Source organism: Macadamia integrifolia, chromosome 13 (assembly GCF_013358625.1).
Source record: "Macadamia integrifolia cultivar HAES 741 chromosome 13, SCU_Mint_v3, whole genome shotgun sequence".
Lineage (NCBI taxonomy): Eukaryota > Viridiplantae > Streptophyta > Magnoliopsida > Proteales > Proteaceae > Macadamia > Macadamia integrifolia.
In genome coordinates this window covers 6,980,640-6,995,073 of record NC_056569.1, presented here as the reverse complement: position 1 = coordinate 6,995,073, position 14,434 = coordinate 6,980,640, and the positions used below count along the sequence as shown (strand labels likewise).

General features: G+C 36.5%; 1 protein-coding gene across 7 annotated transcripts in view; it reads right to left on the bottom strand.

The window, feature by feature from the left end:
• Positions 1-1,488: 1,488 nt before the first annotated feature.
• Positions 1,489-14,434, bottom strand: part of LOC122059563 (serine/threonine-protein kinase tricornered-like) — a 15,006-nt gene continuing 2,060 nt past the window's right edge. For all 7 annotated transcript variants that reach the window (XM_042622416.1, XM_042622414.1, XM_042622419.1 and 4 more), the window contains 11 exons: positions 12,990-13,073; positions 12,501-12,742; positions 11,688-11,925; positions 10,541-10,620; positions 10,160-10,244; positions 5,012-5,143; positions 4,805-4,918; positions 4,211-4,258; positions 2,712-2,796; positions 2,031-2,087; positions 1,489-1,947 (listed from right to left, as the gene is read on the bottom strand). In XM_042622416.1, the coding sequence (XP_042478350.1) occupies positions 1,802-1,947; positions 2,031-2,087; positions 2,712-2,796; positions 4,211-4,258; positions 4,805-4,918; positions 5,012-5,143; positions 10,160-10,244; positions 10,541-10,620; positions 11,688-11,925; positions 12,501-12,742; positions 12,990-13,073 (1,311 nt within the window). In that variant the 3' untranslated portion in view covers positions 1,489-1,801. The remainder of the gene's footprint in view (positions 1,948-2,030; positions 2,088-2,711; positions 2,797-4,210; positions 4,259-4,804; positions 4,919-5,011; positions 5,144-10,159; positions 10,245-10,540; positions 10,621-11,687; positions 11,926-12,500; positions 12,743-12,989; positions 13,074-14,434) is intronic.

Genomic DNA, 14,434 nt, shown 5'->3' with positions numbered 1-14,434 from the left:
CACACCTCATTTAATAGGGGGAAAATCAATCGTTTCATGTGTACTAAAAAAATTGAGAATTCCTTAAAAGACAATGTGGCTTTCGCATCAACAGAAGGGCCAACAAGAGCAAATATGATAACATCATCAGCAGTGAAATTTCTGCCTTTCATAGAGAGCAAGGCTGTCATTTCTCCCTCTCATATGTCTAGGCATAGAGATCACACTGCCTTTTAGGGTCCAATGGGGAAGGACTTGCTCTGCCTAAGGGCACTAGTAGTGAAAGGGTATTAGCGAAAGGTCATTTCACATGTGTACTAAAAAAGCATGCCAGACAAATAATCCCAATTCTAGCCGATCCCTATTTGGAAACTTGGGCAAGGGCATGATTTAGCTAATTCTAACCAATTTCTCGCCAATCCTATCGGCCAAGATCTATTCGGATTCCAATTCCAAAATTTTAATACCCAACGATAATTCTTGAGAATGACATAATAGTAAGTCATTTCTAATTTAGGAGAAAATATTCCCCCACCCATAAAGAGGATTCAGCTACACATCTAAGGTCATTCATCATTACTCTACTTCCTACTATACATAGTCAATAATGCCCTACCCACCGTTTCCAACACCTATCTCTAGGCACCCGAACCCATTGGCAAGTGATTCTTCATTCACCATAGGTGGAGGGCAACTATCTCCTTCAAATTATTTTACACCTTTACTACCTTGACTCGAAGAAAAAAAAAAAGAGGGAACCAAAAGTACGTTATTCACCACTATGTTTACAACGAGATGCAACCCTTTTACCACAGATCAAATATCATCTGAATTAAAAATATCTTTGAAACTAATAAGCTGGGCTTGAAGTTCAATTGGCCAGAAAGCACCGCCTTGTCAAGGGAGGAACCTGTGGGCGCATGGCCCATCAGCCCCAACCTATCATCCAATGAATGGATCAATTCCTCTACATTTTCTGAGGGGGACCGAGCATGGCCCAATTCCCTGGAGGATCCACCTTTTGTTCCTCATTTTTAATTGGAAAAATCCAGTCACTGAATACAAATGAAAATTACATCAGGGGTAAGACTTAACCCGATTCATGGATACTAATTTGTCAATCGAAATAGGAAAAAGTTTTCCTAAACCATGAAAGGCAGTTCATCCAAGGTTCACAAACCCATATAGAGTTTTAGTACCTTTCCAAAACATCCTCCCAATACCCCCAACGGGCATCCCAAGCCAGTCCTAGAGTGAATGGTAATGGGTAAGGAAAACTTGTTCCATTCAAACATATGAAAGAATGCAAACATGAATGGCTACCATCTCAGGATACCAATTTTTATCTATTGATATACACCAAAAAAAAATCATCCATCAACTCCTAAGTGTCTCTACCTTGTCCATGAAGTAAGACAAAACCAAGTCTAAGTCTGAATTATAAACCTTGATTCTGATCTCCAACAATTGCACAATTCATCTATAGCTTATTTGTTATCATCCCCCAAGAACAGAAAAATGTAGTATTTACTATTCCATATATATGACACATGCAGAGGAGCCAGGAATAAAAACCCCTCAGTGACAGCAGCGGGAAATAAATTTACAAAGCGGGGTCAAACTAGACCATCTTTTTCCCTCCTTTCTTCAAGCTATTCCATCTGGGTAGTATGGATTTTTCTTGTAAATAAACTAAATAACGAAAACATAACATTGCAAAACCGAAAAAAACAAAACAAGGAATCTATTTAATTCATTTTCTTTTCCCTACTATCAGTTTGCTTTGGCTATTAATAGTTACATGTGAGGTTTGCCTTGTTTGTTATCTGTGTGAAGACTTGTGCTGATATGGTGGGGGTCTACTATGGCGAACAGGTGAGTGCTCAGGACTTTCGGAGACCTCTACTTGGGTAGGTAACATGCTGATAAAGCTTCCTTGGGCAGGCTGATCAGGAGAATCGGCCGTGTCTGTAAATGACACCACATTGTAAATTTCAATGAAATTAGAGGTGAAAGCTTATTGGGGAGATTAAAGTGATTAAAAAACGTACCGAACAATGACTTGATTGATGGCCTCTTCGGTTTATTAGTCTTTTTCTTCAAGTCAACTGCATTAGGGTCCCAACACAATATATCAGCAAACTTTTTTCCGTTTGAACAAGATTTGAACTTATTAATCTTTAAAGGAGTACAAAAAGAGCACATCAGCCAACCTCCCGCCAAACATGCTCTACCAATTAGAAAATAGAAAAAGTGCACATAAGAGCAGATCACAAATTGTTCAGAATTCCTTTTCCATAGAGTAGGAAAATAAGCCAAATATGGCAACATGTCCCAACAGGAATCATATAAAGTGATCATTATCTTTTCTTTCTTTTTTTTTTCCCCTTTTTTTTTTTTTTTTTTTTTTTTTTTTTGGGGTGGGGGGAGTTGGTTAAAGAGTGATCATTATCGATTCACTCTTAGAAAAGATGGAGCATGGTTTATCACATAACATTTTTTCTTTCATTATCACTGGTATCACCTATTATTATATATCACAAGGTTATCAAGGCGTAAACCATCCCAAGGCGATGGAGGATGGTAAAAAAAAATCAAGGCGATGCCTTGATAACCATGGTTCAAGAACTCGAGCGAAACATGCGAAAAAGGTGTATGCATGCGCTTTTAAGCATCTATGGGTGTGTGTGTGTGTGTGCGCGCGTGTGTGTAGAGAGAGAGAGAGGACAGACCAAGGCCAGGCATGTTATCGTCGTTAACAATTTCAAAATTCTTGTAAGTGTAGCCCACAAAATTTACATCCTTGGACGAAAGCATCTGTAAGAATGATAGAAGACAAAAGATTACATTAACTTTTCCAGACATGGAATGAACATTTTATGTTACAAGAAGATAACAATAAAATCAACCACAGATGAATTCACTTGCTATTCAAAAGAAAATTATCCAGGCAATACTGAGAATGAGAGTCACAAGAAGCTGAGAGAGAAGAATCCTTGAATGAATTATATAATTTTTTTCAAATTATAAAAATGATGTCCTTCCATCAACTACTTCAACGTGATAGATTTCCTTGACACGGGACACGGTTGGAAGTTGGAACACTACAGTTACATAATTTCTCAGCTAGATGATAATTGGTGGGACCAACCTTTGTGCGTTTAGCACATAAGACACATAAGCCTGGCCAAAATCGCCAAAATCCATGCAAGTCACAACTGGAAGGTTTCTTATGAAGAAGGTTTCATTCACTCCAGAAAATGAACAATCTGAGTAGAGCTACCAGAACAGGTCTAGATAATACATTGTAAATAAAAAAGCATGGCTCTTCGTACAAGTACTCTTCATACCAGTCTACCTACAAGTCCCTATGCAGCTATGCCTGAATAGAATTTAAGTAAACATGGAAGCAAGCCAGTCAGGCATCTACAGTTTGTCAATCCTGATCCAAAGTACTCTGATGAAACATAATATTTTTTTTTAGGGGGGGTGGTCGTGGTGGTGGCAAGGATACCTCGGAGACAAGTATGTTATTCAACACATTCCCTGTACTTTCTATTTCCATCAGAATAGTTTGTGTCATGGAGAACTAATCATCTTTACAAATGGACTGTCTTCTATACTATGATTACTATCGTAGAGAAAATTTTGATGACTAAAAACCTTAACAAGAGAGGGAAAAAAAAACGATAATCGATTCAAGGATGAATACTTTCCAGCATCAAGCAGTAACATTTTAGAGCTCAAGCAGTAACATTTTAGAGCTTGTGTAATCCATTCAAAGGATGAATACTTTCCAGCATCAAGCAGCAACATTTTAGAGCTTGTGTAATCCATTCAAAGTTAAAACAGAGTCGAATAAAGGTTCTTCAGTTTTGCAGAAAGCAACCCAAGGTTCTTCAGTTTTGCAGATAAGCAAACAAGTCTGGGTATTCAAATTAGGATGAATAACATACACTGAGAATGCAATGGCAACTAATACAGGTCCAGCAACATTTTATCCCCAAAGCAGGTCAAGCCAATCAAATGAAACTTGAAATAAATCTTATGACTACCAAAGACCCCATACAACAAAGTAATAGATCTTCTGCATTCCAAAAATAAATTATCAAAACATAGTACGCCCCAGGTTACACTAGCAATATGCAAAACTTGGTAGATGAAACCCAACAGAGAATACTTTAAAATGTGAGACATGAATATGATAATTGATGAGAGAGTTGAAAATTACTTTTCTCCATGGACCAGACTTTGATGAAATTTTCATTGCAGGACCCGACTGCATTCATGCAAGAGAGAAATATACTTGTTAAGAATGCCACAACAAAATATAAACCCAACTAAGGCAACAATGGTAGAATCAATCATCCGTCCTCCTAAGCTCTACTAATGCAAGTCGCGGAATTCAATTATACAAAAGGAATGAAATAAAAAAACTGGCCTGAAAGGAGATATCCAATTGCAAATTGCAATATAAAATCTACAGTCAATAGACTGCCAACCAATTATAAAAATAGAATACACCTCAAAACTCTCCATTAGTTTGCAAGTGTTCCTTACAAGAGTACAACACCTCCAAACTCCCTGTTAGTTTTCAACAACCCTAACACTTTTGTCTTCAAATCCAAAACTGGCCACAAATATATTCTTGTATAGGCAAAAAAATTTCATGAAGGTAAGCATTAAATTGGTCCAACGTCATCAAGCCGGGCCTATAAGGTAGTCAATAAAATGACATTTCAAGCAGCCTCCCAAGAATCTGTTCAAGGGTATAAATTGAAACCATCCAGAACAATTCATGTTACATATAAAATATCATCTTTACCTCCTCAAACTTTTCAAAGTTCTGAGTATCCAGTTCATCCTTAACCTCTGGTTTAAAAGCCGCTTCCATCTGGTATAGTCTGTCCCATGGGATACCTTTGAACCATGGGTGTGCCTATTAGAAGGGATCATTATCGACCTTTCAGTTTCAGAATTTAATCCAGTTAAAATTGATAAACAAAGAGATTGATAGCAAAAGAGAGCGAACTTTTATTTCATGAGCTCCTTTAGTCCCAAGCCTCTGTTCTACATTGCACAGAAGTTTGCATACGAGATCTTTAGCCTCAGCAGAGAGCTTTGCCTCTTCAGGGAATTTCAAGTGAGTTCTCCAGTTTACTATCTGCATAGCATCAATGAATCAAATACCGTTATAAGGAATTAAAACAATCAAAAAAGCGCATGATTATCCACACCAGATTAAGTAATCAATTCACCAAGACATCATAACTCTTATGTGCAAGGAATTCCACCTCATTGGTTGGTACATAGATTTCTTAAAGCAATAAAGACAGAAATTAACCATAATTGATGACAGACGCACAAGCCAAAAAATGTAAAAAAAACTGCGAAAGAGACTGAATAAACTGATTTAGGATGGACTCCAATAAATCCATCCTGATGGGTAATAAGCTAGCACTGCTGTTAAATGACATCAACAAGTAAATAATTTCAAACGTTTAGTAAATCAGAAAACACAGAAATGAGTGGGATTGGTTTTGACTGGCCGAAACCCACCCAAAAAACCAAATTGACTGGTCTAGAAGTTCAAAAGCACAGGGAAGCTTAGGATGGGAAGGTAGATTCAGTACCCACTTCACTGGTGGTTTCATGAACAGGTGGACTGGATGGTCAGACCACTCAGACCACCAACCTTTTCATAGGAATGTATTGGCTGGAGAATGCTTGAAACCCATTGACTTTTCAATGGATCATTCAGTTCTATCAATCGGACCGCCTGGATCATTCGAACTCCATGGTTTAACAGTTAGACTAGTGGGTCTTTATTCCATTAAAAAATATGTAACTTAGCACATATGAGTGGCACAACCTTAAAACATGGCACACATCCACAAACCACCTTGGTACAGCTTTTCTTTCGTACAAAAGCATCAAATATATTATTTACAATATATTTTTCACTTTTTAACAGTTTTTCCGTTGGACTGTTCCAATCACCAGACAATTGGACTGCCAAGCATTTTGCCTGAATGGCCCAACACCTGGTCTGTTTTAAAATCTTTGTTCTTAACTAAATCATATCTCACTCCAATCTACAAAAATATGTAAATTAACTTGAACTACAGTTTCACACGCTAAACCACGGATTCAATGGTTTCAGTGTCACAACAGCATATCCCAAAACCTCAAGCTGGTAGGTAAGGACTACATATCAACACAACACCCCCTGCAAATGCAGGCGAACACGCACACGCACGGCCTGGGGGGACACTATCATGTGGTGGCGCCATCACATGGCACCAAGGGGCACAAAGCATAAGGGCACGACACACAATACCCCTCGCACATAACAGGATCAAACACCCGACCTCCTGGGTTTGATACCATGTTACAACCTTTTATCCTAAAAACTCAAGGTGTTAGGTAAGGATTACAACAATGTATTGGTACACAACAACATTCAGTGCAGATCTGTCATGGACCAGTTTTGTTGTTGATCTGCAAAGAACAGTCCCTACTGGAAACATGGAGCAGCAGTTGAAAAATACTTGGAGCATCTAACAGTAAGACATTGGACATTTTGCTTACGCATCTACCAAAAGCTGATAAAAAAGGAAGACTTGAAATCATGCAAACATAGCCCACATAGTGCTTTAAATTGCTCTCTCTCTCTCTCTCTCTCTCTATATATATATATATGTATATATATAAATGCAATAATAACCACTATTTATCAATTATTTGTCTAAACATACAACATTATGTATACTAACTTTTGTACTTTACAAAAGTTTTTATTTAAAATATGAGGCACATCCAGAGGTGCTCCAGAATTTTGGAGATTTTCAAATTTAACACTCTGCAGCACTTGTTCCCTAACTAGCTCCATGCTCTGGTCACCTAGGGCTGTCATCAAAACAGTAAGGAAATACTCTGAATCTAATCATTTAAGGCTTATGTCTCAGAAGTGTGCCACACACAATACATTTACTTGACACCACAAAAACTTGGGGAAATTAGCTTCTTACATTAATCCAAGATAAGCTTTTTAAAACAACATTAATACTTGAAATTTCATTCTATATTTTTAAATTCTGGAATGTGTTCAACACATCACTTCAGTTTCTATATATTTCCATTTGAACTTACTTTTGCTTTTAATGATTTTAATAAAAATAATAAATCATATATCAGGCATTTCATATAAAATTAATTCCTTTCATAGTTATTAAGGCGCTGGTAAGATGCCAATGTGGTTGAGAGAGGTTAAGGCAGTAAGCCGCTTTATGTTGGGTATGAAAGGCGACCGCCTTATGCAATAAGGCGCTAAAAGGCAGCTAAAGCGACGTCTTATGACGCCTTATGCCTTATGGGCTTTTTTAGAAAAGATTTGTTTTTACAGCCGATTTATGAATATTCCAAAATAGACTTCATGATTGGAAGATGCATACTCTTAGAAGCACATGAGATACACTGGATCAAACTCTAATGACTTAAAACTCTACCAAAAGAACACGATATTCTCTCAAAACCCCAAATTGCTCCATAGCCGACAGTGAAGCACTCTAGCGGTCCCTCTCCTCCGATTCTTCTCCGATGGCCTCCGGCAAAGTTTCCTTCCGCTATCTCCAAGTATGTTGTTTATTTTTTTGTTTTTTCTCATCTTCTTTGTGAGATTTTTTTCTTCTCTTCTTTCTTCTTCTTTCATCTTCATCCGTTCATCCGTTCATCATGGTCTTACGAATCTCAAGTCTTAACTCTTAACAGTTTTTTTTTTCTTACCTACAGTGAGACCGTGAGAGTCGTAAGACTCTTGCTAAGTGTTAACGCTGTGTGTTTCTCTTTCCTCTTGTGTCAGCTATGTGTTCCTCATACCTAGCAGTTGAACATTATTGGGATTGATCAAAGTAAGGCTGTAAGGCCCTTACATATTAGTAACGAATGAATACTACGGCAATAATGGTTATCGTTTATAATTTTGTTTCATAATTATGTATTTATATTATATGTTAATATATTATGATGATTGATGATTAATGATTGATGAAGATGAACTTAGTTATTCACTTTATTGATTTGTTTTCTTGATGAATATCTAGAATTGATATGAAGCATATGAGTAATAGGATTCAACCATGGATCGAGAACTCGAGCGAAACATGAAAAATTTCGCATGTTTCGCAAGTATCGACCCAAGTCGAAATGAAACCTTATGGGATTTTAAAAAATCACTTGTTTCGACCTGGTTTTGACAGGTTTCGACTAGGTTTCCCATGTTTCGACCTTCTCTTGTGCATTTTTCCTCTCAAGTGTGGGAAACTTGGGGAAACAGTAGAGATTTTCATTTTTTGGCACTTATTTATGCCAAATGTCATTTAAGTAAGATATTTTTCATAAATAAGGAAATACCCCCTATTTGAATCCAATAAAAATAGTTTAAAAATCAAATTCCTAAAGGATAAAAAGTCAACCCCCCAGTCCAAGAACAAAAACTGAATTTTGGTTATAGGGGCGATTTTCAACATTTAAATGCTGAGGTTTTTCTCAATTATGAAAATTTTATAAATCCTATAATGTTAAAACATTGCTAAAAACCAAAAGTCCGGTAAAATAATCTTTTGTTTTGATATCCCTAAAATTATTTTCATTTAGGCGATTTTAACAGCATTCGCACACTTTAAAATAAGTTTGACCGGAGCATAACTATGTCATTACAACTTAGATTTAAGTAATCTTAGACTTGTTGGAAAGTTGGTTTTATGTTATACCTAATACAAAAAAGTCTCATGTAAAAATAAACATCATTTAACTAGTCAAACTTATTATAAAACAAAAGCATTTCTCTAAACATTGATTCTTTATAACTTAATGTGACTTAATGTTGATTTTTATCATTTAATGTAGCTAAACATTGATTTTAATGACTTGATGTGACTTAATGTTATTTTTTATGATATAAGGTATATATAGCTTACTAAATAATGTTAGAAAAGATAACGTAAGTGCCTTGAGGAAAGTGAGTCACTACTTGGATGGAACCGCCTAGACACTCTACTTGGAATTGAGTCACTACTTTCGAGTGTCGAGTAATTGAGTCACTACTGTTCAGTGTTGATAGATAACCATTGATGATGTAAAATTTTAATCTATTTTAGATCATTTGGATTATATCTTATGTTTTGATGTAGACTGTAGACTATATATAGTCATTATGTAGTAAAGTTTCAGGATTTAAGCCAACAAGTCAACGTAATGATTATTGAACTTTGGTTCACCACACAAGTAAGACTCTGTGTTTTTTTTTTATGAAACTAATGATGTGAATCTAAGTTTAGGGGTCGGAACCTAAGTTTCCACCATACCGGTAAAAAATCCCTGGTATCCTCGAAATTTCCCAGGTTTCCACCGAAATTTCGGTTTTCCCAGAGGTCGAAACCCTATACCGTGAACCTTGGATTCAACTAGGATTTGAGACAAATAGAATGGTTCTATAAAAAAAATTACACAGGAATGCTTTAGTCAACAAGACGATGCTTTATGCCCGCCTTATCGCTGAAACGCTCTAAAAGACCCTCAAACGCCTCTGTAGCCTTACCGCCTTAATAACTATGATTCATTTTCATACTTTGATATTCCCCTTATTTGTATGAATGCACACTTTCCTTATTTATTTATTTATTTATTTATTTATAGAAAAGCCTTGCTTAAGATTCTTATGCTGCATCCTTGAGGCACACGTCTTATATGATAGCTAAATCAGTCACGTCGTTCCCACTTTAGTGTTTGAGAAACACAAGGCAAGAAGGCACTCGGCAAAGAGCAATCAATCTACAGCGCTAGCTGAGGTCCTGGACCATCCCTACCTAGAGCATTCAAGACGTGTGATTATTGGAAGCATATAGCACAGTTTAACATGGAGAACAATTCAAACTATATGTATATATTTCTTACACTTCGCTACTATTTTACACTTTTAGTTGGTATAATATGTAAAAATCACCACAAAAGAAAATCATATTAAAGAATCCTCAACGTAAAAATAACCTACCAGCATGTTGACATTTTTCTTCAGGAGAATGGATTGCTACCATTATACTCTTTTGGTTGGCAAAATCCATAGAAATCAGAAAATTCAAAATTCAAGTGAAAGAAATCTCCGATCAAAGATCTCACCTACCTTTCTGCAAGTTGACATTGGTTCTTCAGAATAAAATGGAGGATAACCTACAAGCATCTCATACATAATTGCTCCAAGCGACCACCTACAATATGGATCAGATTAGGCATGGAATGATGATGCTTCCTGGGAAAACAACCATGCTTGTCCTCCTTTAACTGTAACTGACATGTTGGGTGTTGATGGAATACATTAAGGCTTTGTGACTACCGAAGTAAAAAAACCAACCTCAGGAAATTCTATCAACACCATTGGCAAAAAGGTTCCAAGAAAATGCTTTTAAAATCTAAGAATGGCGCTTTCTGTGATCCTCAGGAGATACCATACGACAATTCGACAAATATTTTTTGAGGCAATGATACAGGAAAAAAGATAACTAACCAATCACACTCCATTCCATATCCTTTCTTCAGCAGAACTTCAGGAGCAATATAGTCAGGAGTCCCAACTGTGGAATAAGCCTGAATCCACAAGGAAAACAAATACCAAGGTTGTAGGACAAAGGCTCCAATTAGACAAGTGAATAAAAGCACATAGACCATGAATCATAAAAGCTTATCACAAACAATAAGGATCCATTCAGCAAAGAACACAATGACATGGGAAGCTCTACATTGCAAGAAATGGATATATGCCTATCTTTCAACTCAGCTAGCATATGCATTGACTCAACACGCTCAATATACTAATCAAGAAACAAATAACTGTTCTCTTACCTTCTATTTACTTTCTTCTTCTTAATTTCATTGACCAGTTACAAAAATATTCCAAAAGGAGAGCTTTGAACATGTTGAAAATTAAAAAATGGCAATTTTTTTTTTCTAGTGTGGCAAGAGTAGAGAGTATCTCTAATCTAGCACCAAATTTTACTAAACAGAAGGGTGATTTGTCAATTTCAATCATTTGTATCTAAAAAAGGGTTTAGATTGGCCATACACCAAATTTCGGGCTCATTCATCCATATACCCCCTCAATGTCCTGGCGGATTCATTAAATCTTTAGTTATACATTTTTTTTTAAAGAAAAGTTTTAATCTTCACTGAATATTCAAAGCTTTATTTTGCCACACAACCAACACTGTTTTGGCTGAACCTAGCCATGTGAACGAGAGGACCTTGAGGGTCTACCTCTCCACAAAATCTGCTAGGTGTCAGTCATTGAAGCAGTCTAAAGACACTGTCTAGACTTGCTAGACTAGAAAAACTACTCTTGCACCAAAAAAAAAAAAAAAATACTAGAAAAATTACTCCCTTACAAAATGCATTTGTAAATTTCAACCAGGATGCACACTGGATAAGTTGACTAGCAAGGCCTCAATTTATTTAACACTTTGTAACTTTAGTGATAGTAATATTCCATGAATATACTAATGCCTAGGAACATTTTTCATTATTTCACGAAAAAAGATGGTTCTGAGAATGATCAAGTATTAACAATCTAACAAATTTTCCTGTTAGTGGTCAATACTGTTACTTGCAGATTTAAGCTCCTCTAAATAAACAGGTAGGGCTTAAGAGAAAAGAATTACCAACATCCGCCGGTTCTTTTGCCAGTGTAATAGCTGCTCCTGCTGTGTACGCCTCGGTGCAGGAGGTGCACTGGAATACCTATCATTCTCCGTTGCAGTTTTGAGATTTCTTCCCATTCCAGAATCATTTTCAATAAGATTTGGAAAACTGCTACAGTCCAGGGGTTTACATAACCCAAAATCTGAAAGCTTCATGTGGCCATTTCGATCGAGCAATAAATTGTCAGGCTTGATATCCCTACCAAGGAACAGAACAACCATTTTTTATTCTGTGGAATGCCTTATAAAGTGCCTCCTTACGTGTGTCTTGCAATGACAAAGATTTCCATTTTTAGGTCTAGCAAAAAGATATTTTATAGAAGCAAACAAAAAAAAGGAGGATATTATGTGCCCATCATATGGATCATAAATCAGCTAGCAGCATACTGTCATATGTGGTGCATTTGCGAGAAGTTTGAACTAATCATCCAGCTGACCATGCATTGAGGTCCACAATGACAAAGGAAACCTGATATTTGATGTTCCTATCAATCCAACTCCTAAGCATTCAACTTACATGATTTCTTGCATTCTATGGCTAACCAGAAAAGAGAAGAGAAGATTTCATAAAAAGTTCATTGATAGGAAATTTTTGACCAACTAATTGGCCCGATAATTTGCAGAGGAGATCCCATAGGTGGGAACCATCAAATGCTGGCCATATTCCCCAGACTATGCAAGAGATGGGTTCTACATGGATGCTTTGTCAGATGGTCTATACAGTGAGCAGTGTCGATCCCTCAAAATAAAAGGAAAGAAAATGCTGTTACACACCTGTGAATGTAATTGTGCTTGTGAATAGATTCAATGGCAAGGACAGTTTCTGCAACATAAAACCTGGCCTCATCCTCTGTCAAGGTATCTTTGCGCATTAATAATGTCATCATATCTCCACCAGGAAGATATTCCATTACGAGATACAAAAACTCCTCGTCCTGAAAGGAGCAGTAGAGCTTGACAATGAAAGCACTGTCAACCTCAGCAAGGAGATTCCTTTCAGCTTTAACATGCTCGACCTAGAAAAATGTGAATGCAAATGAAAAGTTATAAAAAGTAAAATAAATACAAAAGAGCTTTTAGCATCATCAGAACTAGATTGTTAATTCTATGGTAACAAGAGACTTCTAGGGTATCAGTCATGATTGGGGATACAATTCCTCTTACAACTTTTACTTTTAGATATTTTCTTTCATTGAAATGGAGAAGATTATTAATGAAAATTAAATTGTTTAAAAAATAGATTAGTTATTACAAACTTAATACCTGTCCTCTGCGAAGCATCTCAGATTTCTTCAGTTTTTTCATCGCATACACATGACCAGTGGCCTTTTCTCTGCAGAGCCTCACCTGCACAGTTTTTGCAAATTTGTTTAACTGGAGGTCCAAGGAACTAAAAGGCACAACAGAAATTTTCATTATACCGTCCTTTGATAAGTTGAGAAAATTTAATAGGAAAAGAACAAAGAATGATACAACATTTAATATATGCATTTGCAGCTTCATTCTGCCAACAAAATATAATGTATGGATTTTAAGCTGAGAGAAGCAAAACCATATGAAAATGCCCGTCTTCCTACAGCATAATTAAAACCCATAAACATTGTTCCAAGAGGTAACTTTATGATAGTTTTCCACAACTCCTGAACTTGAAAGAGAGAGAGTTGAAACTCTTATGGACATCTTTGAAGGAACAACTTCTTTTCTTTGTCAGCAAATTGTTCAAAGCCAAAAAACAGGACTCCCTAAAGAGGAAATGGACACCATCCACGGGATTAATAATAAGCAATAGTTCACTTTGCTGGTAGAAACCAGTCCCCCACCCCCCACCCCACCCCACCCCAAACACACACATATACATTAGCATATGTGAAACCCAAAAGTAGAAAGGGACGTTATATAGATAACACATATGTAGGATTTAGCGATTTTGGTAACAAACTGCCTTTGTAAACTAGCCAAAAATATGTATAAAGTTCACTGAACTTGAATTCAACTCCTCCGCCTCCAAAGAAAAAGCCCAAACTTCAAAAACACCTGTCAAACTAGAATTTCAGATCAACAATTATTACCCAACAGGCATCCTCCATTAGCTGCAACCATGGTTTTCCATGCCCTAGAGAAGTTCAAGTCCAAGTCCACAGGACCAAATACATCCCACTTGAAAGAAGTCTGTTTTTCTCATCGCCAATACATCTTGCTTTCCATCACAACCGTGACACAGTGTTTACAAAAAGATGTCATTTTGTTTCAGGAGTCACTAGTATCAGAGTACCGTAGCATAGAAAAAGTAAAAGAAAGCTGGACCGATAAACATTACCAGCCAGACATTACCAGACTTTAAAGAGACACCAATCTAGGCTAGCTGATAAATTGTTGATGTTAAACCATTCTTCCTGAATCATCAGAGAAGATAGAAAACAAAATGCAGCCATGACACATATTTTCTTAGCTTAATAACCAAGATTCTTGCTGGCAGGATACTATTGCACTTTTCTAACCCCAAATTCATCAAAATACATATTACTATTTTATAAAAGGAGTCAAAACAATATTTTACCAGATCCATTAGGAGAAGCCAATATTGGGCATTGCACAAACAATACACCACAAGGCATTGCCTGAAGTAAATTTTAAAATTTTCATTAAACAAACACACAAAAAGCCGAATACTGTGGATATTTCAAAGTAAAATGGAATAAAAAAAAAAA